The 26,218-nt window shown below is 41.8% G+C and overlaps 2 protein-coding genes across 2 annotated transcripts; both read right to left on the bottom strand.

The window, feature by feature from the left end:
- Window positions 1-163: 163 nt before the first annotated feature.
- Window positions 164-19,671, bottom strand: tbca (tubulin cofactor a). Its single transcript, XM_084046923.1, has 4 exons — window positions 19,483-19,671; window positions 9,175-9,280; window positions 3,092-3,178; window positions 164-919 (listed from the first exon to the last, which is right to left on the bottom strand). Exons 1-4 carry the CDS (start codon window positions 19,536-19,538, stop codon window positions 839-841), a joined length of 330 nt encoding a protein of 109 aa, XP_083903049.1. The 5' UTR covers window positions 19,539-19,671; the 3' UTR covers window positions 164-838.
- A 3,442-nt stretch (window positions 19,672-23,113) lies between these two features.
- Window positions 23,114-23,602, bottom strand: LOC311038037 (mitochondrial fission 1 protein-like; the record flags this gene model as incomplete). The annotated part of the gene is made up of 1 exon (XM_084047332.1): window positions 23,114-23,602. The coding sequence occupies one exon, from the start codon at window positions 23,600-23,602 to the stop codon at window positions 23,114-23,116; it is 489 nt and encodes a 162-aa protein (XP_083903458.1).
- Between the last annotated feature and the right edge of the window lie 2,616 nt (window positions 23,603-26,218).

Below are 26,218 nucleotides of genomic sequence, written 5' to 3'. Positions count from 1 at the left end.
GGGTCCGCAGTCAAATACGGCCATTTTTGGTGGTCCTTCACATTAAAAAGATTGAGCACCACTGACATAGAAACATAGGTTTTTCAGAAAACAGTTTTTTTTTTAGAGGACATTTTTTTAATCGGCTTCAGGTCTTAATGGGTTAAACAAACACAAAACCATCTTCCTGTAAGAAACAATATGTTTATTGTGACACGTACAGTACACTGGTTCTCAAAGTGGGGTCCGGGGACCCCCAGGGATCCTTGAGGGGGTTAAAGGGGGTCCCCAGCTAAATGAGTTAATACATCATAAAAATCAATTTAACCACTTTAATCCTATATATACTTCGGATATTTGAAAATATTTAAAAAACAAACGTGAAATAATTTGATACATTTAGAATATCTTAATAAATCTTGCATGGGTGGGTCCCTGGCACAAAATATGTTCAGATGGGGGGGTCCGCGGGCGGCCAAACACAATAATTTGGGGGTCCTTGACATGAAAGCATTTTGGAGAAGCACTGAAACTAGTAGTGTACGTCTATGAACAGAATTCATTTGCTTTGCATATCAACCCAACACAAAACCATTTTACTGTAAGAAACAATATCTGTTGTGACGCTTGTAAGACATACACTAGAGAGAAAGCATATTAAGCCCCGGGTGCAGGTTGTAAAATATGGAAATAAATACATGAGAAGGAGCTTGTCTGTGTCTGTGTGTGTGTGTGTGTGTGTGTGTGTGTGTGTGTGTGTGTGTGTGTGTGTGTGTGTGTGTGTGTGTGTGTGTGTGTGTGTCTGCTGACTGAAGGAATGGACATTTGAAAAGCACATTTCACAGCCAGGCTGACGCTCTCAGCCTTCAAGCTTCACCGAGTCCAATACTCCCCGAGCCTCCTTGTACTCTCCTGCTTCAGCCAAATCCTCCTCCGTTTCCTGGATGAAACACACACGCACACGCACACGCACACACACACACACACACACACACACAGGTTTGTATTACTAAACCTGTGAGGATACCAACATTTTAGAGCGCCAATTTTATCAGCGGCATTTTTTATCGTAAGCCGAAAGCCAAAAAATAGCAGATCTACAAGCTCACAACGCATCGCGCTGCGACGGCTATTTTACCGTGCGCGACATAAGCGCGCAATTAAAGGACGACTTCACCGATTTTCAACCTATCTTTATATAATTGGTTCTCACTAATACTCATGATAAAAATGGTACAATTTTTTTCTACTCGGTCTGTGTCTCAGAGGAGGGCGGTAGTGGACAGTTCAGAGTCCCGTCTACCAGTGACATCATCAATGGGGAATCCAAGCTAATAGAAACTGCAGGCTTTTTAGTCCTGGAAAGTTGCAATGCAATAAAATAAGCCATTGTTCTTGTGTTAATAAAAATCTAAATAAAAAATGTGAAATCTTGTTGGAAAAAAAAATCATGCCTAACGATGATGTCACTGGTAGACTGGACTGTCCAAAGCCCTCCTACGAGACACAGACCAAGTAGGAAAAAATGGCACCATTTTATCATGAGTATTAGTGAGGAACAATTATATGAAGATAGGTTGAAAATCGGTGAAGTCGTCCTTTAAGTATGAATCAGGCATGACTTATTTTTTTACTTACATTTTTATCTCACGATTTTGCAACCCCATGTTTTTCACCCAGTGCCAATTGTCTAAGTAATCCTGGGCGCTACACTCCCTCTGCCAGCCTAGGGAGCCGAGCTCATGCCTCCTTCAATGCATGAGAGCTAACAAGCCTTCTTATAACCCGACAGGGGGGAGTTTCGCGTAGCGCGTGGCAGGAACACGTTATTCCAACCAGTTCCTTTCCCCTCCATCAGGCGCCCCGGCTGTCCAGGCCACCATGCCTCTCAAGCATGACTCTTATCTCTAATCCCTAAATCTAACTTCTAAATGCCTTATCCTAACACTAACCCCCAACACACACACACAGGTTTGTATTAAATCAAAATTTTAAGATAGATTTTGTTTTTTTTACGAATTCTTTGCCATTTTTGACCCCCAGCGGAAAGCCCAATAATACTGTAGCTGATCTACAAGCCCACAACGAGTTCTGTGACCGGAGCTCTTACGACTGTTCAGAGTATGGGAAGGAATTGCGGACTCCCCATTGGCTTAAAAGGAGGAAGTCCAAAGGATCCAATGTAGTTATTATTTAGTCACAAGCCTCTTGTTAATACTTTTTATTGGTTCAATATTTAAAGAAATAGATCGAATTACCCACTTTCAACCTGGTGTCAGTATTTTGTCGCGGCACTTGATCTGCTATTTTTGAATAGCCAACGCAAAGTCGAGAGACGAGGAGTATGAGCAGCTGTCTGACGATTCTTGGTTATTGGACTTGGGTTTTCTTACGGACTTGACAGCAAAACTAAACGACCTTAACCGAGAATTGCAAGGGAAGGACAAAATGATGCTTTCCCGGTTTCAATGGGTTAACTAGGAAATTAACTGAAAATATATCAAAACCACTATTTAGAACCAATAGAAGCAGTTGAATAATCAAGTAGCAATGTTTTGGGGGATTTATTTTTTCTTATCTATATCAACAAATTGACATTGACAAAATTTCTAATAGAATTTAGAAACCACTTAATCCTGTATTATACTTTGTTGTACAATGGTGGTGTACAAAAATAGCAAATAAAGACAATCTACAAGCTCACATCACAACGCGCCATGATGCACAGCGGTGTGATCTTGTGGATCTGCTATTTTCACTATTCAAAAATAAACCTCTGAAATAATTGTAATATTGATTCAATGTCATATCACACAGCCCTACCTTTAACCATGCATAAATAACCAAGTTATCTATACCTTTAAACCTGCGAGGTGACAATACATGTATTTACACCTGTAAACCACTGATGTGTCAATAAAGTTATATACACCTGTTAACTGATGTGTCAATAAAGTTATATACACCTGTTAACCAGTGATGTGTCAATAAAGTTATTTTACACCTGTTAACCAGCGATGTGTCAATAAAGTTATTTTACACCTGTCAACCTGTGATGTGTCAATAAAGTTACTTACACCTGTAAACCTGTGTCAATAAAGCCAGATCTTACCAGTATCTGCAGCAGTTCTGTGTGAGCCGTCACCAACCTGCGATGACAGTCTGGGACCATCATCCTGCACTCCTGTAGTACCTCAATCTGAAAAATACATCATCAGTACTGTCAATACTAGGGATGGGACCAAGTGAAAGTTACGTCATGACAAATGGGGCCAAAACAATAGGCTCTATTCACAGCAGCCATATTATGAAGACATTCACAGGTGTTACCAATGATACTAATGAAGGCTCTGTTCCATTCTGGTCAAACAGAGTCAGGGTGCTGATATTGTGTGCATGTTGGCTCACTGGAAACACTCTGCTACACCAGTGGGTCTAGGGTCCAGGGACCCTCATGTGCTTCCAAATGGCCCCTTATGGGTGTGTAACTTTGAGAGTGTACAAATGGAACCAAATGGACCCGTAAGGGATCCATTTCCCATCCCTAATCATTACTACAACCATCCCATCCCTAATCATTACTTTTATGAATATTATCAATACTATCGATACCATCATCCTGCACTCCCTTTATGAGGAGACAGAGGGGTGAATGAGCAGCAGGGGTTCAGGCAAATTCATCTTCCCCCAGCAAAACTACCCTAGACCTCGTCTGTGCTTTATGCCCGTAGCCATGAGGCTGTACACTGACACAGCTCGACCTCTGGGGGTCCCGGGGCCCTCAGAGGTCCTTGTCCCCCAAGGGGTAGCATCACAATAATTTTAACCACTTTAACCATATTTTATACTTTGGCTGTTCATAAATAGCAGATATACAAGCTCGTAGCTTGTAGATCTGCTATTTTTGAGTGGTGCTAATTGAGTGGTGCTAACCACTCCTATATCTGACTTTGTCCGTGTGTCCATATGTATGTATGTATGTCTGTCCAATAAACAAAAATTGATGACAACATCAATACGGGGGTCAATACGGGGCTCATCAAAGGCACCACTCTCTTCACACAGGGTGTGATTTTTTTTTTAAATCATGATTTTTATTTAGCAAATCTATTAATATAGATTTATTTTTTGACTCAAGTCTTTGCTTCTGGAGGCCCCTGGCACAAAAACGTTTGAGAACCACTGCTATAGCCTACAAACTCTGGAGTTGTTTATGTTTTGCTCTTGCTCTAAATGAAGGTTGTCTGCAAGAAGGTGTACAGGGTACAAACAACAGCCGATCTACAAGCTCATGGCGCGTCGTGAGCTTGCAGATCGGCTGTTTTCTGCGCACAGCAGGTTATAATTCAGGCTTCGGTGCTCCTGGAGTGAAAATGCTACAGCCTGGGAATGTTTCACTGCCACGGCCGCCTAAAGAGCATGAGGAGTCAACTAGAATGCTGTCACAGACTTCTTAACCTACAGCACACCTTTACTGAGCTGAACGCTACAGCATGGACATATGGTATCTGTAGTGCATGCACATCTGCATTACACACACACACACACACACACACACACACACACACACACACACACACACACACACACACACACACACACACACACACACACACACACACACACACACACTGTTTGTATTACTGTACTACTGTGAACAGCTCTCAAAAATCCGTACCTGGCTTACTGATAACAAACTGTCACTACACCTTGGGAAAACTGAATCCATTCTCTTTGGGACCAAACATTCCCTCAGTAAGATGAAGGTGAATTACTTAAAGGTCAAAGTCGATGACACAATCATCTCTAGCAAAGAAGAGATTACCTATTTGGGATGTCTTCTTGACAAATACCTGACAGGTGAAAGCATGGCAACAAAGGTGGTCAAAAGAGTAAACCAGAGAACCAGATTTATGGGCAGAGTTTCCTCTTTTGTCAAACCTCAGGTCCTCAGGACCCTCTCAAGGGCCCTGATTCAGCCCCTTTTTTACTATGCTTGCTCCTCTTGGTACTCCAACACCTCAGTGTCACTGAAGACTAAGCTTCAAACCTCCCAAAACAAACTGATTCGACTACTTCTCGGACTGGGGCCAATGACCCACCTCTCTCCCATTCACTTTGCCAGCCTAGGCTGGCTCAGGGTGGAAGACAGGGTTAAACAACTAAAAATGTGACTGGTCTTCAAAATCGTAAATGCAGATTTTTCATGCTTTTTTTTGTACATAGTGGTATTTTTTCTCTGTATTTTTATGTTGATTTTTGAACTGTTTGGTTGCTACTATATATGTCTATGAAATTAATTCAAGGACCCCAAAGGAAACAAGTCCACAAGGACTTTTTTGGTCGGACCTCTTAGACAAAGGTATTATAAATGTAACTGTGTTGTTTTACATTCTTTTGCCTAATAAAAATTTCAATCAATTTCAATCAATCAATACTTGTGCGGTCATCACCATTTTACGAGGGCATTGAAAATGTCTGAAAATTGTCCCAAAAAATGCTGACATTTTTTGAACATCATCTACAAGTTCACAACGTAAACTTATAGATCATCAATTGTTTTGTGTGCGTGTGTATGTATTTCAACCTGTGGTAAATTGAGGCATTATTATAGCCATATAAATGAAGTTACCAGGCCCATCTGTTTAAAAGAAGAAGAAGACATCCAGATCGGTCTGATCATGATTCGGTTTATTCAGCATTCAGTACAACAGCATAAGCACCAGGGAGCCCTCTACCCAGCCTCACGGCGTGGGGAGTGAGACAGCACTAACAACAAGTCACATTTTCAGTTCAATTCTTTATACTGTAGGTAGCTCACATTACAATAACAGGCGGATACATTTGGGTTGATGGAGGTCAGTGAGACCCCCACCTAGACGAAGACAAGGAACATCTTTGATCAATGGCCGACCTGATTATCAACTGCATGTCAGGAAGCTTGGGAGTGAAGACAAAGGCCAGACCTGTTGTCTCTCAGGTTAACAAAGATGACGTAAATTGCCATTCACACCTAGCAGCCGGCTTCCTTTTGAACAAACAGGTCAAGATTAACATCATGTAGTAGACAGTAAGATTTCCCTTAATTAACTCAAAGATGGCAACAGCTAGACTGGGTAAATACATCTTCATATATGGGTTATGTTCAATACATATAAGCAGCTTGGGGTCCATACTACAAATACACAACATCCTCAATGGCTGGAACAATTGATCTGAAGTTGCACACGCCCATTGACCATTAGCATATGCACCAAACACCGACGCCCGTTTTAAACTTTCCCAAAATGTACGCTGTTTATTAGCGTTTTTATGTCAACACTGGAGATTCCGTCGCCATGGGTACAGCCCTGCAAGGCAGCTATGGGATGACTGCTGCCCAACACTACGACTGCGCATGTGCTCAGTTTACTGCTGCTGGCCACAGACTGGGCAGGGACTACACTGGCTGCGCGTGTGTGTGTTTGTGACGGATCGCCGCGCGTGTGTGTGTTCGCGACGGGTGGGTCGCGCACGCACACGACGGCCGTGTGTGTGTGTGTTCGAGACGGGTGGGTCGCGCGTGTGTGTGTGTTTGCAAGCGTGTGTGTGTGTGTTGGAAGTGTTGTGGGTGTTCTCTGTGGCTCCGCGCCGCGGTGACGCGCGTGCGTGTGTGTTGGAAGTGTTGCAGGTACCAAGTACAAAGTCACTTTCCATCCCTGATATACTGTCTGTGCGCAGTGCATAACCCAAACTGCACATACTTTGGGTGCTCATATCCCCCGACGGGTATAGTCTAGTTTCTCTAATAGGCTCTATGCACAGCAGCCATATTGTAAGACATTCACAGGTGCTACCAATGATACTAATGAAGGCTCTGTTCCATTCTGGTCAGACGGAGTCAGGGTGCTGATATTGTGCATGTTGGCTCACTGGAAACACTCCCAAATGGCCCTTTACGGGTGTGTAACTCTGAGAGTTATGGGGGTCGTGGAAATCTGAAATTCAAAAATCTGAGAACTACTGTGCTACACTAAATGGAACAGAGCCTTCATTAGTATCACTGGTAACACCTGTGAAGGAAGCGATAATATGGCTGCTGTGCATAGAGCCTATTCTAAAATATTTGTGGGGACATTCGGCCCTCACAAGTATAGTACTGCACATACACACACACACACACACACACACACACACACACACACACACACACACACACACACACACACACACACACACACACACACACACACACACACACACACACGCACGCACGCAGGTTGTCTTGTCAGACTACAGCAGGCCCCTATAGCAGGGTGGTGTCGGGTTGGTGTCCCTCAGCGTGTGACATTGTGTGACAAGGTGAAGCAGACCCCGGAGCAGCGGAGCAAGTCCAAACGCACAGATGTGACGGTGAACTCCACAGTGTGCTGGATATGATCCCATCACAGCTGGATAAAGATGACACTTAGGAGTCTATTGATTCCATTAAAGTTCAAATGAAAGCATCTAATGCGTCCTAATCCGCGCCGCCTCACACCCCTCGTCTCCAACCATAATCCCTCTGGCCTCCTAATCCCCCACCCCTAATCCCACACTTTAACCCATTGAGGCCGGGAACGCATCTGTGTCGTTTTATAGATTGCTTTGGGGCTATTCAGAAAATAGCAGATCTACAAGCTCATAGCGCGGCTACAAGCTTGTAGATCTGCAATTTTTTTTGAAGATATTGAACATTTGTGCAAATATGAAAATATAAATATATTTTTAAAAGGTAATTTGTAACTCAAATCTTTGCTTCACGGGGGTCCCTGGAACTAAATATTTTGAGATGGGGGTCCGCGGCCAAATACATATAATTCTGGGGGTCCTTGACAGAACCACTCATATTATAGCAACATTTAGAAGACATTTGTAGAATCCCCAGAAGCAAAGATTTGAGTTACAAATGTTTGCTTTAAAATATATATATTCCAAGATTTGCACAAACTTTCATGATTTTTCAAAAATAGCAGATCTACAAGCTCGTAGCGCGGCGCTCGGTGCCGCGCTACGAGCTTGTAGATCTGCTATTTTTTAATAGCCCAAAGAGATCTAAAAAGGATTCTTTCCCCGGCCTAAATGGGTTAACAGCCACCAATCCCACCGTAGCCCCAGGCTGAGCCTTTCCTCTGGGAATCAACAAACAAAACCAAGCTTTGACTCTGAATCCTGATCAACGCCATCAAAATGGCGTCCGTGTGTGTGTGCGGGCCTTCTCCACGGCTGTACTGTAGGGCTACTGCAGTCCGTCACTTATCCCAGTGGTTCTCAAAGTGGGTACTTGAAGGGTGTTCCAGGGGGTCCCCAGCTAAATGACTTAATACAGCATCAACATCAGTTTAACCTCATTAACCTCAGCGTCCTAACGCTGACCATGTCACAACAGGCCAACATTCTACGAAAACAGGCAAACACTTTGGTGAAAATAGAACAATAATTGTGATCTTGATCGGCTATTTAGCATAGAGGGGGGGAAAAGGAGCGGACCAAGCACAGAGCCCTGGGGGGAACCTAGTCAACAAAGAATATACTGTATAGCTTAAAGCTGGGCACTGCGTCAGGCACCCGGACCCTGGTGGCAAGCAAATTGTCACTTTACGTGCCAACCCAGGGGCACCAGCCAGGAAAAGAAAGAGGTGCACCACCTACGTAGACACACTGTGGCGCGACAGCGGAGCTAACAACAGGGGGTACTTGAATTCAGAAATAACATGAAAAAGGGTAATGAAGCTAAAGAAAAGTCAGAGCACCAGTCCTGTACATTAGAGCGTTGGTTCTTGGGTCCTTTCCAGGGGGTCCCCAGCTAAAGGATGGATAGTTAGGAACCAAATGGACCCTTATGGGTCTGTAACTCTGAGAGTGTACAGATGGAACCAAATGGACCCGTTAGGGTCCATTTGGTTCCATCTGTACACTCTCAGAGTTAAATTAACATCGAATTTACAATACAATTGGGGTCCCAGATATAGAAATGCCATTAAATGGGGGTCTGTAGCCTAATGCATGTCAAACTGGGGTCCTTGAAATGAAAGTGGTTGAGAATCACTGCTAGAGCCATAAAAGTTTTCTCTTATGGAGGTCGTCTCTGGCATATTTTTTCAAATGGGGGGCTAATAAGTGTCAATTTGGGGGTCCTTGACATGACAAAGTCTGAGAACCACAACATTACAGTACCTGTTTCTTGATCACATACTCGTCTCCTGCTTCAGCTTTCAGTCGTTCTATCCTCTCTTCTTGCTGCTTGGCCTCTTTGATGTAGCTGAGCTCCTCTTTAGCTAGTCTGCACACGCACACACACACACACACACACACACACACACACACACACACACACACACACACACACACACACACACACACACACACACACACACACACACACACACACACACACACACACACACACACACACACACACACACACACACACACACATTTTAGGAGATCACCTTTTCAGCTGGGAACAAGACACATTACAGTATGTCTAGTCTTCTTTGGGAGATGTACAACAGTAGTTCTCACAGTGAGGTCTGGGGACCTCCAGGGTTACTTGTGGGGGTCCCTTGAGGGGGCTCGAGGGGATCCCAAGCAAAATGACAGTAAGTCATTAATAGCATCAAAACCAGTTTAAGCACCTTAAACCCTAAATGCATCTGCTATAAGAAATACAAAAATCAAAACAATCTTGAAAAAACTTTTTTGAAACATTTTAACAACACAAATCTTGTATGGAGGGTCCCTGGCACAAACTATTTTCAGATAGGGGGTCCACGGCCAAATACATTTGGGGGTCCTTGTTATGAAAAAGTGATGTACAAAACATCAGTATAAACCTCCGAAAGACTCCATTCATTGCAAGGAGTGAAACCTGAATGAATCACAAATTAAACATATTATCAAACTATATTTGGAGTGCACATTTATTTTAGATAACTAAATTGACTTTCACGGATGACATAATAAGGCGGGGGAAAGTGTAAAATACATGTACATATTTAACAGCCAGCAATGTGATTATTCCAGCAGAATGTTCAGAAAGACTGAAATACAAAATTCACTATCATATAATCTTGCCACACCAATAAGAGGGGTGGACCCACCCTGGACCCAAAACTTTAGGTACAACTCACGGCCAAAGCAGCGGTCCAATTCCCTCCCAACTTGCTACAAAATTCGCTCATGCAAAAGTATAAAAGTACTTCTACTTTCTTTTCCACCTTCACATGTGTCTCCACTTCTACTATCTAATAATCATACGGTGTTACATATATTTCAGCTCGCAATTTACTTCCGGGCTGATCGTGAAACGTAAAACTGCTCACATTTTTAACAGCCAATCATGTGGGCGAAAAAGCTGGCAACGCAGGCTAACGGCCGAACTTCTAGTGTATACAACTAGAGGTTCGGGCCGCTGCGTGGCCCTCCTGTCTCGCCGCTGCGTGGGGCCCTAGTGGCCTGGGCCGCACATCGGAGAGAGAGACAGTGTAGACGTTCAATGCAACAGCGGTGTTTGTTTCGACACGCAAACCAAAAGCGAAAGCTCCCCCTGGAAACCATGTAGCTCTTGGAAACCTAACTTGGTGGTGAGACCCAGACACCAACAGCTTGGAGAGCCACGCATGCGCGCGACTCTCTATTGTATATTAGGATGTATACAAACATGTCTACCTTCTGTCACATAACACACAATCATTTTTATGTATGAATTTATCATCGTTAGCATTTGCTCAGTGAAGGGCACGGCACTGTACTACAGTGCCGTGTAGTACAGTCTCCTCTCCACTCAGTTCATATTTATATGCCTAGTATGGTGAACAGGTGAAGTGAGCGGGGGGCCAAAGTCCAAACATGGGAGGAAAAGTGCCCTTCGTTTTGTTTTTGTTTCCATTTACCGAACCCATTTGTTAATCTGGTATTATTATTGGCTGTGAAATGCTTCATAGGTTTGTTTATTTGTTTGTCTGTGGGGCATATGTACGGTGTATCTTTCTGTTTACGAATACAATTTGACATTTTGTTAATGAAATTTAAGTTCATTGGCCAATATCATATTTTGCATTATATTCTGTCATCCCTACTTTAAATGTTAAACTGAAAAGTGTTCTTTTATTTATTTGGTGTTCGCACATTTCAAATAAAAGGATACAGTTACTGTCTCATTCTTGAATGGAAAAACTGTCCTTAGGATTGACCAGGTTTCCAAACACCACTCTTATGTAACAGTTATTAATGTTTTCACATAATTGTTGCTTTCGGGTGGAAACCTTGTATGTATAAAATATTGGTTGAATAATATTCATAAAACCCACAGACAAATGTGACCACTTTCGCTTCCACTTAACACATTGCCTGCCTAAGACGTATATATACGTCATTTAGAAATCAGCTGTTGCCTGCCAATGACGTATATATACGTCTTTGGAAAAAAGGGAAAAAAAAAAATTTTTTTTCAAAAAAAAATTTTTTTATTTTTTTTTGCATTTTTTTATAATTTCAACCCTTGTCGAATTATGAACAGATTAGGAGCTAAAAATGTTCGAAGATTTGCTGCTCCATTCACTTCAATGTTAAAATTCAAACGGACAAACAATTCACTTTGTTTTTTGGTTTAAAACTACTGCTTTTGAGCTATATTGAAACATCAACCAAACATGTCAACGAGGTCAAAATGACCTCGTTGACATTTGTGAAACCACACCTGAATCTCATCTGTGATTAGAAACCATCTGGGGATCAATCATACTGGAGGAAAAAAATCTGTGGCTACGCGAACAGGTACCAAAAACATGGCAAAACCCTGGCAGGCAACAGCTAAAAATCTGAAAAAACTCTGGCAGGCAATGTGTTAAAACATTCAAAAATAGCGGAACTACTAAGCTCATAGAGCGCTTGCTTGTTCTATTTTGGTGTGACAAAGAAAAAAAAAAAAAAAAAAGGTTGAAATACGGTGATACAAGGTTTCTGCTTCGATATGCTTGTGATGGCGTCTTTCAGTTCCTACTTCACCACGACGACTTAGTCTCTGCTATCTCCATTATCACACACACACACACACACACACACACACACACACACACACACACACACACACACACACACACACACACACACACACACACACACACACACACACACACACACACACACACACACACACACACACACACACACACACACCCCTAGTCCTTTCTACAGATTAATTGATCATCAATTTAGTCCCTAATTTGAACCAAGTCAGGTGGTAAATGGGCCACTTTTAACTTGATTGTTAGTGAAAATGGAGCCTGAGTACATTGATACGTTCTGATTATTTATCAATTACGGGCCAAATGAAACCAAATCTATTAGATAGATTCTGACCCTGATTGGCATAATGAAGTTTGAAAATATCACTATTGATAATGATTCACAACTAATGTTTTTCTTTTTCTTTTTACAGGCTGTGCTTGCATGTCGGAACGACGGCGAGGTGAAATTAATTTTTCATAAAACGAATCAGTGTGTGTGTGTGTGTGTGTGTGTGTGTGTGTGTGTGTGTGTGTGTGTGTGTGTGTGTGTGTGTGTACACTTGTATTACCATACTTGTGAGGGCCAATTTCTACAAGTATTGTAGAAATTGAGTAATAGACATACATTGAGGGGACAGCTCTCCTGGTCTTCACTAGGGCTGTCACCAGGGTTGCCAGATCTGTTTATTATAATTTCCCCACAATATTTTATTTGAAAATAGCAGATATACAAGCTCACAAGCTTGTAGATCTGCTATTTTCAAATAGCTGATGTATGTGTTAAAGTGTTTTCCTAGACCTGGTTGCTTGTTTCTCTCACAGAATCTGGCAACACTGGCTGTCACGATTACAAATTTAAGTTGACGATTAATTGTCACTCAAATAATTGCGATCAACGATTTAATTGTGTGTTTGGCGTTGAACATTGCAACGTATGAATACAAAATACATTTCTGTTTGACTTTTAGGCTTCCGAATCAAAAATTGCACAAGCCAGATATGACAAATAACTTCAATTATACAAAGAAATTATTGACATATTTAATCATTTTATACATTTGAAAATAACAGAAATAGCTGATCTACAAGCTCAAAACTTGTATAACTTGTAGATCAGCTATTTCTGCTTTTTTTAATATTTGAAAACGTTTTCACGATTATGCAAAAATAATTGCGATTATGTCAAAAAAATGCAATTAGACGATTTTGTAATAATTGTGACATTCTAGACAGCCTAGTCAGACAAGACACAAGGTTGTTTAATGCTTAAACAAAAAATATCACGCATCGAAAAAAAGCCGATCTGTAAGGATGAGCCCACAACGAGAAGCGCTGCGACCTTGTAGATCTGCTATTTATCGGCCATTGTCAGCTATTTCCAATGCCGTCCAGAAATGTTGACGTCCTCACAAGTATAGTGATACAAATGTGTGTGTGTGTGTGTGTGTGTGTGTGTGTGTGTGTGTGTGTGTGTTCCGTCATTAATCAGTCACGTTACCGTACACCCCTCCCTCTCTGTGTGTTGCTCGCTGCCTGGCTTAATGGCACTCTGTCATATTTTACATCAATTACGGCTCATTTTAATATGTTTCCATCAAGACGCTTTTAAACAGCCGCCATATGCAAACCATGTCGTTAGCTGTCGTTTATCTCCATGTTTTAACTTTTTGTGTGTTTTTTTTTTTTTTTTTCGTAAATCAACGCACTACTTGATTACACTACAGCAGGGGTGGGCAACTTTGATGATGGAGAGGGCCGCTATATTTCCACACTCGCTCCAGAGGGCCACATTGCATATACTGTCGGGCAGACACCTCCGTATTTTAACTTTCTTAGTAAATGACTGCCTATTTTTTAATTGGAATCCTGAAAAGTAACATTTTTATTTAATTTCAAATGCATTTAGTTATACTTATGTTAACTTTATGACCTTAAATACAAATACATTGGACATAAAAACGACTATAGAATTGTAATACTAGTCATTAAGCTACTAATATAGACTGAAGTCATTAAAGCGGGTGATGTTGGCACGTTTGGAATTGTAACAGCTGAAATCAATAATATATCAGTATTCAGATTTTAACCTGCGGGCCGCATTAAGTGAAGACTTAGGTGGTACTAAAGTACGGACTAAAGCAGGTCCGCAAGCTCAAGCTTTTTAGGATTCAATGAATTTGAATCCTAAAAAGTCACAGTTTTGGACATAATGACGTTTACACCCGACAGAGACGATATGCAAATGCACCCCCCCTACCTTATGCAGAATGAGTGATGTCACTTGTTTAGAGTCAAAAGAAAGGCAGCACCGAGAGGCGGAAGAAGTCACTGTCGGGTAGAAAGCTTGTACTTCCATATTCCAACGTCTTTTTTTGTACATTAATGGCATACTACAGGGTTACACAAAAGTAGCAAAAATAGCCACTCTACACATTCACAACGCTTCGCAGCCGCAAGCTTGTAGATCTGCTATTTTTTGCTATAGAGTACAGAAGTCCTGACGTCACTCGTTCATCCCCTGGGTCGCGGAAGTAATTTAATGGAGAATAACATTGGGTCATCTTAGAATCGTCTCATATAAGAATTGTGGTGCGGAACTACTATAAGCTCATAGAGCGCTGTGCCAAAAATAAACAAACTGTCTCGGCGATATTGTCAGGGAGGTGGCTCTGTGTCGTTTATGATAGTCAGTCACTCATATTTGATACAGTCTGTTTGTGGCGAAAAATGTACTAATTCGGCGGAAGTAATTAGCGTTTTCTCACCGTCAGTTGATGCTTCATATCCATAAGAGTCATTTGTTTATTTTTGGAACACAGTTCTTATTTGACGCGATATTAAACACATCTATGGGAATTCAGAATGGGGGGGAAAAAACGCGACCCAGGTAAGATGCGTAAATTACGTCAGACTTGGAAAACTGAAAACTGGGTTTTTATGAATATGGAACCAATGAAAAGTATTAACAAGAGCTTGTGACTAAATAATAACTACATTGGATCCATTGGAACACAGGGTCTTTTCCCCCCCTTTCCTGAATAGTAACGGCTTTGGACATACAAGGTTTCCGTCTGACAGCGAAGACGAGCGATGCCACTTGTTTGGAGTCAAAAAAGAAAGGGCGGCAAAGCGAGGAAGAAGAGGAGGAGACGGGGAAGAGGACGAAGGCCTGGAATAATTTGAATAAAACTGAAGGACAGTCTAATAACAAAATGTCCATTCACTCCTCCCCATGCAGTCCTGATGTTAATTTTCTTATTTCTCCCAGACTGTGGGAGCCCTGCTTTTTTTTTAAATAGACCTGCCACCGACGCCTTAATGGAAAAGGCAGCTCTCTGGAAAATAGAGGGAAAAAAAGGGCATTAGAGGTAAGTCGACACACGCGTTCGGGGGCCGCCTTCCTCTCTCACACTGTATTTTTGAGCCCACAGTGGAGGGCCGTTCGGGTTCCACAGCCCCAATGACAAAGGCAAATTACTGTTGTCATTTTATTAAGGGCATCCGCCTCGCCGGGGCACAAAGCCACTGACTGGAATGGCAGGAAAGAAAGAAAGAGAGAGAGAGAGAAAGAGAAGGCCTGGATGGAAGAACAGCCTGCTTCTTTCCGTACGTTCTGACAGAGAAGACCTGGAGACACAACCTAACGCTAATGGAAGAGACTACAAAACCACAAAGATACACAAAACCCAAAACCAAGACCAAAGACACACAAAACCAAACCAAGACCAAAGACAGTGACACACAAAACCAAACCAAGACCAAAGACAGTGACACACAAAACCAAACCAAGACCAAAGACAGTGACACACAAAACCAAACCAAGACCAAAGACACACAAAACCAAACGTGCAATGAGACAGAAACAAAACTACGAAACTACAGCCCGTAAAATGTAACTCTAGGTCCAGTGGTTCCCAAACCCTGGGTTCGGGACCCATTTTTGGGTCGTGGGCCCATTTGTATATGGGTTGTAAGTAAATATCCCTTTATTTTTCATTTTCATAAATTAATAAATGTTTAATATACACATTCTAAATGTTTTCAAAATAATTGCATACATAAATAAGTAAGTAAAGAATCCAAGAAATTCCGTAATTGAGAAAAACAGAAGAAGTAAAATTGTTGTGAGCTATTTTCACTAGTTTGGGTCGCGGGAAGACATCAAATGTCTCTTTTGGGTCTCAAGCTAAAGGTTGTAGTCCATAGCAACCTATAGAATAGTCCATAACATATCGTTGCTGTCGGACAGAAACCAGCAAACACATTTTTCCGCTTTTGCATTTTTTCCCCCATAAATCAGTGCTATTGAACAGCCTTTACGTCTGTGTGTTGATTAAAAAAATATTGAACCAATGAAAAGTATTAAAAAGCGCTTCTGACAAAACCAGCTAACTCCATTGGATCCTCAAACGTTCTGTGTTGGACCTCCAACCTCATTGTGAGCTTGGAGGTCCATTCAGCTGTTACTTTTTGTTTTGTTTTTGTCATTTCCTTTAAAATGAACATTTTGGAGTTAGCTGGTTTCTTGCCCGACAGCAGAGATATAGAATATAGACACATACATATAGACATATGGACAGATTGGACACTAGATTACAACAAAATAATGTTATATCAATTAATTTGGCCACGTGTCCTGGTCATGAAATAATTAGTAAAGGAAACTGAGGTATAAGGGTTGTTCACATGAAGCACAATAAATTGTAACTCAAGCGGATGGCAGAGTCCACACCACAACTATAAAGAGGTGAACAATTAACTGTAGTTATTATGATTATGGTTATGGTCATAATGCTTGGTGTGAACTATGAGCCTGGTATTTCTGGGCCACCCCAGAATGGAAACGTCCTCCTGAAGTTGCCACATGTAACTAAAGTAAATTGGACTATATAAATAAACGGCATTGTATTTCACCGGGACTTACGCATACAAAATACGATTTTACTATTTACGTGCAGTTTCTTTCAACACTATGGGAAATACAGATGCACAATTTAGATGTCTTTCGTCGATGATTCGTAATGTTAACGAATGAATAATTGACAGTCCCTACGGTAAATTACCCTACATTAATAGCACCAATAAAAAATGTGATGAAGAGGCAATGGGTTTCCTCAGCATTGTGGCCAGATGGCCTTGGCCACAAGATTTCACATTCTGGCCGATAGAAATGCATAACATGTGGCATGAATGGCCACCTGACTCATTAGCTAAACTGCGGTGGAGGCCCAGTTGAATTGATCCCACCAAAGTTCCTTAATGAACACTAAACGTTTTTACTGTCATAATAAAATGTATAATGATAATCATTTCAGCACCTCTCACTGGCAGCCATTGAGCAGAACCCAGCCCCGACTCTCCAGTAAAGAATGTACATCTACAGTTGATACTAATCTATATCATGGGCCTTCAACGGGGGTCCTCGAGGTTACTACGGGGGGGGGGGGGGGGGGGGGGGGGGGGGATAGGAAAAGGAACTATTTTTGGTTTGCACAGAACATGCACAGAAAATAGCCGATCTACAAGCTTAAAACGCTGTGGCGCATTGTGAGCCTTTAGATCTGCAATTTTCGGCGAAGAGTTATGTGGCTCAATACCAGCTAAACAACATGCTATTCTAAAAGAGGTGAGTGCTAGGGCAGTGGTGCTCAACCTTTTCAGGCCGTGACCCCCCAAAATATTCATATTTGAACTGGGGACCCCCCAAAATAATCATAGATATTCGAGTAGAGGCATTACATTTAGTTTGACTCGGTTCCACAGAAAATAGCCGATTTACAAGCTCACAACGCCTAGCAACGTGAGGCGTTGTGAGCTTGTAGATCAGCTATTTTCCTTTTTTTTTTCTCTCTGTCTTATATTATTTGACAATTTAGCCAATGTTTGACTAGTTTTTATAGTTTAGTTTGCTGATTACTTTTGATGCACTAATGGCCTTTTCCTTTATTTTCACTATATTTGAAATAGGGCTTAAGTGATTAATTCATAATTTACTTTTGTAAGCGTGAGTGCCAAGAGTCTCTTCCTAGAAATGTAGTGGAGTCAAAAGTAAAAAGAAAATAATGGTAGATCGGCTATTTTCAAATGGCCGAAATGTATACAGAGCTGAAGTGGTTAATGTATGTTTTGTAATTAGTATCAAAAACTATAAAGTAACTAGAAACTAAAGTTGTCAAATAATTGTAGTGGAGTAAAAGTATAATAGTTCCATCTGAGATGTAGTGGAGTAGAAGTAAAAGTATGGATAATTGGAAATACTCCAGTAAAGTAAAAAATACCTCAAAATTGCACTTAAGTACGTACTTAAGTAAATGTACTAGTTACTTTCCACCACTGTGGAGTTGCTAGCTGGACGTTTAGACTGGGATCATATCGCAAGTCTTTGAAGTTTGCATATCCGCTCCAATCCGGATACGGAAACGGCCCGTAGTACGTGCAGGCATGTGTGCTTGTGAATTAACCGGATACAGTAGGGCGGGCTCTAGACCAGATAAGAGCGAGAAGTAAATATCATAAAAACCAAGCGACACGAGAGTTTTTAGCTGAACGTTTGAGGAACATTTCTTGTTCATACCTCCATTTAATGTTTGTCTTCCTCAGTAGAACTGAAGTTACTAAACTGTTTTAATTACAGCTTCATGTGGATGCTAACTAAGCATTAGCACACGAGCTAAAACAGCATACAGTCCTCACAATATGTAATTTCTAACAAGCTAACCGCAGTTAGCATAATATGAGCACAAGAATCATCATTCATTGTACAGTGAAAACCAACGTCATTCGAAAATGGCCAATCTACAAGCTCACAACTTGTGGATCGGCTATTTTCGAGAAAGCTAAAACAGCTTACAGTCGTCACACAAGTTATTTCTTTAAAAAAAAAAGCTAGTTAGCATAGGAACAGCTGTAGCCCTGAAACCTAACTGTCATATCATGGCAGTCATGAACGTCAACCTAGTGTTTGCACGTTATCCCTTTTTGGTCCGAACATCTACATAAACGTTCCGATTTCAAATATAAAGTGCTTACGCCATGGCCACGTATGTTAAAATGATTTACGGACCCTCAGAAGTACCCTTATCTTCCATATTGTTCAATACAAAGCATTTTAATCCAATCGGTGGCCATTTTCTCATAGAGTTATAATGTATCAGAGTGCAATACGCCTCCCAACCGATAGGGTCGCGTAGTTGAAAGCCAATGGAGAAAATACGGAGAAAATGGCCAGCGATCGGATTAAAATGCTTTTCATTGAACAATACGGAACATACGGGTACTTCTGAAGGCCCGTACATCATTTTAACATCTGTGGCCATGGAGTAAGCACTTTATATTTGGAATCTGAACGTTAATGTAGATGTACGGACCAAAAGGGGAGAAAGTCTAAACACTATGTTGAAGTGCATCCATGACGGTCGTGACAGTCATGGCTTAGTAACCTAGCATAATGTCAACTTTTTAAGTAAAAACTCACCGCTTCACCACGCCGGTTTTTATCTTGATCTGTCTGATTCTGGGATCTGCAGCCATGGTGATTGTCGTTTAATTAATGTTATATTAATGAATGTTATTGCTGCTGGAGTTGATGTGCAAGCAATGTGAAGCTGCTCGCAACTAGTGTGTGTGGATGAATGACACTAGAGCCGCCGTGTGTGTGTGTGTGTGTGTGTGTGTGTGTGTGTGTGTGTGTGTGTGTGTGTGTGTGAGAGAGTGTGTGTGTGTGTGTGTGTGTGTGTGTGTGTGTGTGTGTGTGTGTGTGTGTGTGTGTGTGTGTGTGTGTGTGTGGCCAGCAGTGAGCATGCAGTCACCATGGTAACCTAATCAACAATCATTGCATTAAATCAATAATCAGTCATCCAAAAAAGAAAGACAATGTGCACGGTTGAACCCATGAATATGTCAAAGATAATTAGCTGTGCTATTTTGTTACAAATAGCATTAATCAATACAGTATACAAATAATGAGTAGCTGTGGCTCTCCTTTGTGTTTCAGATGGCACAGGTGTATGGATGAGTTAAGTTGTAACAGGTTATTTTTGTCTAATTTGTAGTTAATTGTATGAATGTATTTATTATTGTTTGATTGATTGATTGATGTACTTTATTTAGTAAGACATGAGAACAACAGTACATGGAAGTACAAATTCACAATACAAGGTCTACTAAACTGGAAGACTCATAAAAGCACAGAGCTTGTTTCAAATGAGTTCCCCATGCACACAAATCATGATGACATATAAGAGACAGACAGATATACACAACTACTATAGAATGTCATACAATCAGTTTACAGGTTACTGGTATGAAGAGTGAAAAATATGTACAAGAGGAGAAGGAGAGAGGGGGGGGGGGGTAGGTTAGGTTAGGACTTAGACAGGGGCCATTTTCCAATTGCAGCCTCCTGAAGGTGTATCTTTAGGGCTGTTTTGAAAGAGAGTAGGGTTTTACACTCCTTTACTCCTTTTGGTAGGGCGTTCCACATTTTTGATGAATAGCATGAGAACGAGTTACTTCCCTTTGTTGAGCCAAAAAAGGGTTGGACAAGGTTTGTGGAGCTGCCTCTGGTATTGTGATCGTGGACATCATTAACATTTTGGAAGTATTTTGACAAATACAGGGGGATCCCAATGTTGTGATATATCTTGAAGACCAGGCCCATAGCAAGTTGCTGTACTCTGTCCGCAACCCTAAGCCATCCAATCCTATCAAAATGATCAGGGGTTAGATGGGTTTTGAAGTTGAGGCCAAGAAGTAGCCTTACAAGTTTGTTTTGGGATGTTTGGAGCCTTGTTTTTAAGGCCTTGGTGGTGTTGTGATACCATGAAGTACATGCATAATCGTAATGACCTTGTATGAGGGCCACTGCAAGAGTCTTCAGAGTCTTCTTACTGACTTTACGATCAATACTCCGCAAATAGCGTGTTTTTTTGTGGACCGTTTTGATCGTTTTTTCAGCATTTTTGTCACCAGAGAGGTCAGCCTCCAAGATAGAGCCCAGGTAGGTAATTTCGTTTTTTCTTTTGATGATATCATCACCCGCTTTGATCGTGAAGCTCTCTGCCTTTCTGAGGTTAGGAGTGTATGTCTGTTCTGTATGTCTCTGCCACCTACCCCCCACTCTCCCTACCAAATTTGTTTTTAGTTAATTATAATAGACCAGGGTTGATACGTATATATATATATATATATATCGTCGGTGTCCAGGACGAACCAGCTAACTCCATTTTCATCTTTTTTTGTTTTTTTTATAAATCGACGCTATTGAACACCCTTCACATCTGTGTAAAAAAATCTAAACATTTGAACCAATGAAAAGTATTAAAAAGCTCCTCAGACGAAAACTCCCAAATCCATTGGATCCTCAAACTGTCCGTCAAAAACAAACAACTCCCCCCTCTCCTCTACACAGTGCTGCTTTCACAGCATTAGCAGTGCGCGTTGCGCAGTGAACGAGGAGGAGGAACACGTAAACAGACTCCCCGTAGTCTGTTAAAACTATGCAGTGTACCTGTTTATCAAACTTAGCACTGACGCTAATGTTATGAAAACAAGTAATTATATTTCTAAAATCTATGAAGTGTTTAATGAGGAGAGCATTGTGATAAGAAGAAAGATGTTCATAGCATTTCTGTCGCGCTAGTGTTCTACTACCTCTTTGCAGAAGTTATTGTAATATTTAAAGTCCTGTTTAGTCCTGAAACTACTAACTCCAATCGCGCTGGGTAAAGTGTTGATTTACCCGCGATTTGGGTAAAGTGTTGATAATATAATGACACATGCAAGTATCTCACAATATATACAGTCACTATACCAACTTTGATGAGGTAGTATTGATTTGTTTTAAAAATATAAGGTTTTCTTCATTTTCTGAAAAACGTATATTTTGTTTTTTCGTTTCCTGAACAATGAGCGTTTTGGAGTTAGTAGTTTCGCGCTGGACAGCAGATATATATATATATATATATATATATATATATTATCCCTTTTTTCCCCAATTTAGTCGTTATGCCAATTGATTCCTCCCCACATTTCTGCGAGGAGCCCCCACCAGGAGGATGAAGAGCCTTCACCCTACTCCTCCCGCCCAACACTCCCTGCTGACAGGTACGTCCGTGGTGGTGGGCAGGGACTTTACCACTGCGCCACCCGAGCGCCAGGGTTGATGTATTCTTGTAAAATTGTCTTTGTGTATTCACAACCTCACGTACACCGTCCCGGCACTGTCACTCCGTATTTGGCCATGACAGACATCACCATCAGTATGATGTCATGGATCCACATGGGAGCCACGTCCTTATTGGACCACGCCTTGTTTTGTTGTTTCTTCCATCTCTGTCAGGCCAAAGACCAGCAGGGAGATTATGTTTTCACCCCTGTGTGTGTGTGCCTGTTGTTTGTTTGCGTCTGTCTGGAGCTAAACACACCAAACAGCGCAGCACATTCTCACACCCGTGACATCAAACGGGTTAGATTCATTGATTGAATAGCCTAACCCAAGCTCATTAACAGTACAGGTATGCAACCGAGTCGGCTGAAGTGGACTCCGCACCACTTGGCACGGCCATTCGCCCCCAAAAAAACGTTACAAAGTGGTGTGACCATGTTAAACATCTGATGGATGGTCAGATGTTGCTCCCAAGTTGCGACATATGTGACATATATGACAGGGAGAATGTGTAGATCAGTGTTCTCAAAATGGGGTCCCGGGATCCCCAGAGGTCCTTGAGGGGGGTTCAGGGGGTCCCCAGCAAAATGACTTAACCCATTTTGTGTACAGTACAGTATATAGCAATATACATTTATAGCAATTATTGAATAAATATTTGAAGTTTTTCAGAAAACTTAGGTCAGGATTTAGAAGGCGTTTTTAGAATCGCCGAAAATAGCCGATCTACAAGCTCTAGCTATTTTCAAAACAATCTCGAAAAAACGTGACACATTTTGAATATTTCTGAACCATTTTAACAACACATTATTTTTTATTTGGGTTCTGGCACAAAATATTCTCAGGGGTTCCACAGACAAACACACATATTAATTGGGGGTCCTTGACATGAAAACGTTTGGACCCCAGGCCCGACGTCGAGAACAGTGTACCGTGTTCATCATTCATTAGATATTCCTAATGCTCCCTTTGACGTCGCCCACCCGATGAGGCCCGCCAGCCCGACCACGGACAGGCAAATCCCTCCCACGATCGCCATGCCCACCAGGCCGTCCTTCTTCAGCGCCTCATCTATGAGCCTCTCCATGTCCGCGGCCTGCCGGTTCTCCGGCTCGCTCCTCAGCAACGTCCCGATGAACCTCAGGGCCTTCTCGTATTCCTTCAGTCTGTAGTTGGCCACCGACAGGTAGAACAGCAGGTCTCTGTTGTTGTTGTTTGACCCGTCCGTCGTTCCTCCGCTCTGCATCAGCTCAGCCAACAGAACGATGCCCTTCTTGATGTCATCCGAGTACTTGCTCCTGATCAGACACGACGCGTATTCAAACGTGGTCTCTTTGGACGCGACACCTTTCAGCGCCTCGCCGTTGTATTTCCGCTCCAACCGTAAAAGATCTTCTGGTGCGACCACCTCGCTCACAACGGCTTCCATGCTTTTGAAACCGTGGCGAGGCGTTTTGTATCGACCGTTGTGTTTTATATGGACTATCACTAGTAGGCCTACACACACTTAATTCCGGAGGTCTTGGAGGCCACACGCGCAGTGCATGGCGAGTCTATATACGTTTGAGACTATTATGATGTCACTCAGCTATGATGTCAGTACTGTGACGTCAAAGATGACCATATGACGGCATAACCTGCCCATACACATACCGAAAGCGATGAATATGTCCTGGGGTCCATTTAAAGGGTATTTACAGGATAAGATTAAGGTGTATCATAAGGGTGCGGTAGGCAGTGGCGGAACAACTCAAAGCCGTGCCGGGAGGCACAGCACAGAGGCTTATTCGCATGTGTTGAAGTGTCCCTGTGCAAGACACAACTGCTCCCGGGTTAAATACAGAGAACATATTTCACTGTACAATATGTGCAATTTATTTTTTTTTTTTTTTTTTTTATTTAACCTTTATTTAACCAGTAAAATCACATTGAGACCATAGTCTCTTTTACGATTGTGCACTGGCCAAGAGAAGAGGCAAATAAATGTTACACAGCTCTGCCAGTAACAACAAATACAGGACAGGACATATATATATAAGCAAGGTATGAAGCAAGCATGACATAACATATAACATCCGTAATACCAAAAACCTACTACCAGGGAGGCTCAGAGAGAGTCTAAACAGCTAACCAATAACAGACTAATAAAAAGACTAATAAGAACAATATATCATGAAACTAATAAGCTAATATAAAACTAAGATCACAGCGTTTGCTACTCGTCAAAGCAGGAGCAATGGCTGGAGAGTGTGCCCATGGCAATCCTCTTAAAAGTCACTAGGGGGATCAAAGAAGCCAGTTTTAATCTGGTCTGTAGATCATTCCACGACCAGGGCCCAAAAAACGCAAACACTGCTTTTTTCCCCTGCCTCAGATTTGGTATTGGGTACGACGTAGCGCATCCAAGCGTTTGATCTGAGGTTAAGAGAATTTTGGACCAGTTTAAATTTTGAACAAATATAAGAAGGGAAATTACCAAGAATGGCTTTGTAGATAAAAGTGTACCAATGTAGCAACCTGCGAGATGCTAAGGAGGACCACCCTACTAAGGAGTACAAAATACAATGGCGTGTCCTGTAGGTGGAGCTAATGAACCTCAATGCAGCATGCAAAAGAGGATCAAGTCTGCCCAATGTTGAGGAACAGCGAATCGGTACACAGTATCGCCATAATCAAGTTGCGACATAAAAGTCAGTGACCAGCCTTTTCCGTGAGGCAGAAGAAAAAAAGGACTTCATTCTGTAAAAGAAGCTCAACGTAAATTTTAACTTCTTAGCCAAGGCATCAATGTGGTGATTGAAATTTAGCTTATTGTCCAGCCAAATCCCAAGGTACTTGTAAAGCCCCACCCATTCGATGGTTACTCCATCCAAAGTGGTGATGTTTGGTGGGCTAATGACAGTACTATTTGGAGCAAATAGCATGGCCTTGGTTTTTTGGCCGTTTAGTAGCAATTTGCTGTTTACCAATTCATGCTGCAGAGAGACAAAATCTGAGGCCAAGTTTGACACTGCCACATCAAGTGAAGGGGCACAAGAATACAGAACTGTGTCGTCAGGATACATGTGATACTTAGATTGACTGCAAATATGATTGACATACAACAGAAAAATAACGGAGCCTTGGGGGACTCCTTTCTCAAGGGTGATGGAATAAGAAACAGTATCGCCAAATTTAACACACTGTGTGCGGCCAACCAAGTAGTTTTTGAACCAGCCTAGCACATTGTGACAAAAATCAGCTTTAGAGAGAACCTTGAGCAGTACTTTAGGATCTACGGTGTCAAAGCCATTGCTCAAATCAATGAATAAGGCAGCACAAAAAGATTTGTTACCCAAGGCTGGGTCATCAATAACATTAAGGCACGCCATTACAGTACTATGTTTTTCTCTAAAACCTGACTGCATGGGATTTAAAATCAAGTGCGAATGAAGGACATTTTTTTACCTTCTAGGATCTTTGCCAAGGCAGAGAGGTTAGAGATAGGCCTATAGTTGTTTATGTCACAAGGGTCGCCAGCCTTGAGAAGCGGGGAAACATTTGCTTGTTTCCACGCTTCAGGTAAACTTGGATGGATTGAGAGATGTTGAACATATCAGTAACAGGTTGGGCATTGACAGCCGATGATAAGTTTAAGAAGAAAGGGTCAAGGCCATCTGGGCCACCAGACTTTTTAGGGTCTAGGGTGGACAGGGTATGCACTATACTTCTCTCCCATCCGATACCAGGATGGGAGAGAAGTCAAAATTTAAATCCGAAACAACAGCTGAGCCAGCGTTTTCCTGGGCGTCTTGCTGAGGAGCATTGGCGTTTTGCTCATCAAAAATGTGTCCCCCCTTTTTAAAATGCAAATTAAAAGCATTCATTAGACATACATTTTTTGTCGGAAATGAAGGAATCGCCAACCCGAATCTTAGGCGGGGGGCCTGCTGCTCCTTTATGTTGAAGGGTTTTGACTACTCTCCAGAAATGACAGTGATTACTGGAGGTATCAGTAGTGAGAGATAAATAACGTTCCGATCTCAACGTCCTAGTGAGGACCGTA

This window comes from Gymnoscopelus microlampas (genome assembly GCF_963454915.1).
Source record: "Gymnoscopelus microlampas genome assembly, chromosome: 21".
NCBI lineage: Eukaryota > Metazoa > Chordata > Actinopteri > Myctophiformes > Myctophidae > Gymnoscopelus > Gymnoscopelus microlampas.
Note: the sequence above shows the minus strand (reverse complement) of the source record. Positions and strands in the feature narration are given on the sequence as shown.

Coding starts and splice junctions, on each gene's coding strand:
- tbca (XM_084046923.1), bottom strand. CDS start 19,538: ATGGCTGCAGATCCCAGAATCAGACAGATCAAGATAAAAACCGGCGTG. Junction 9,281..19,482: donor AAAACCGGCGTGGTGAAGCG/GTGAGTTTTTAC, acceptor GTGCGTGTGCAG/ACTAGCTAAAGAGGAGCTCA. Junction 920..3,091: donor CAGAACTGCTGCAGATACTG/GTAAGATCTGGC, acceptor TGTTTCATCCAG/GAAACGGAGGAGGATTTGGC.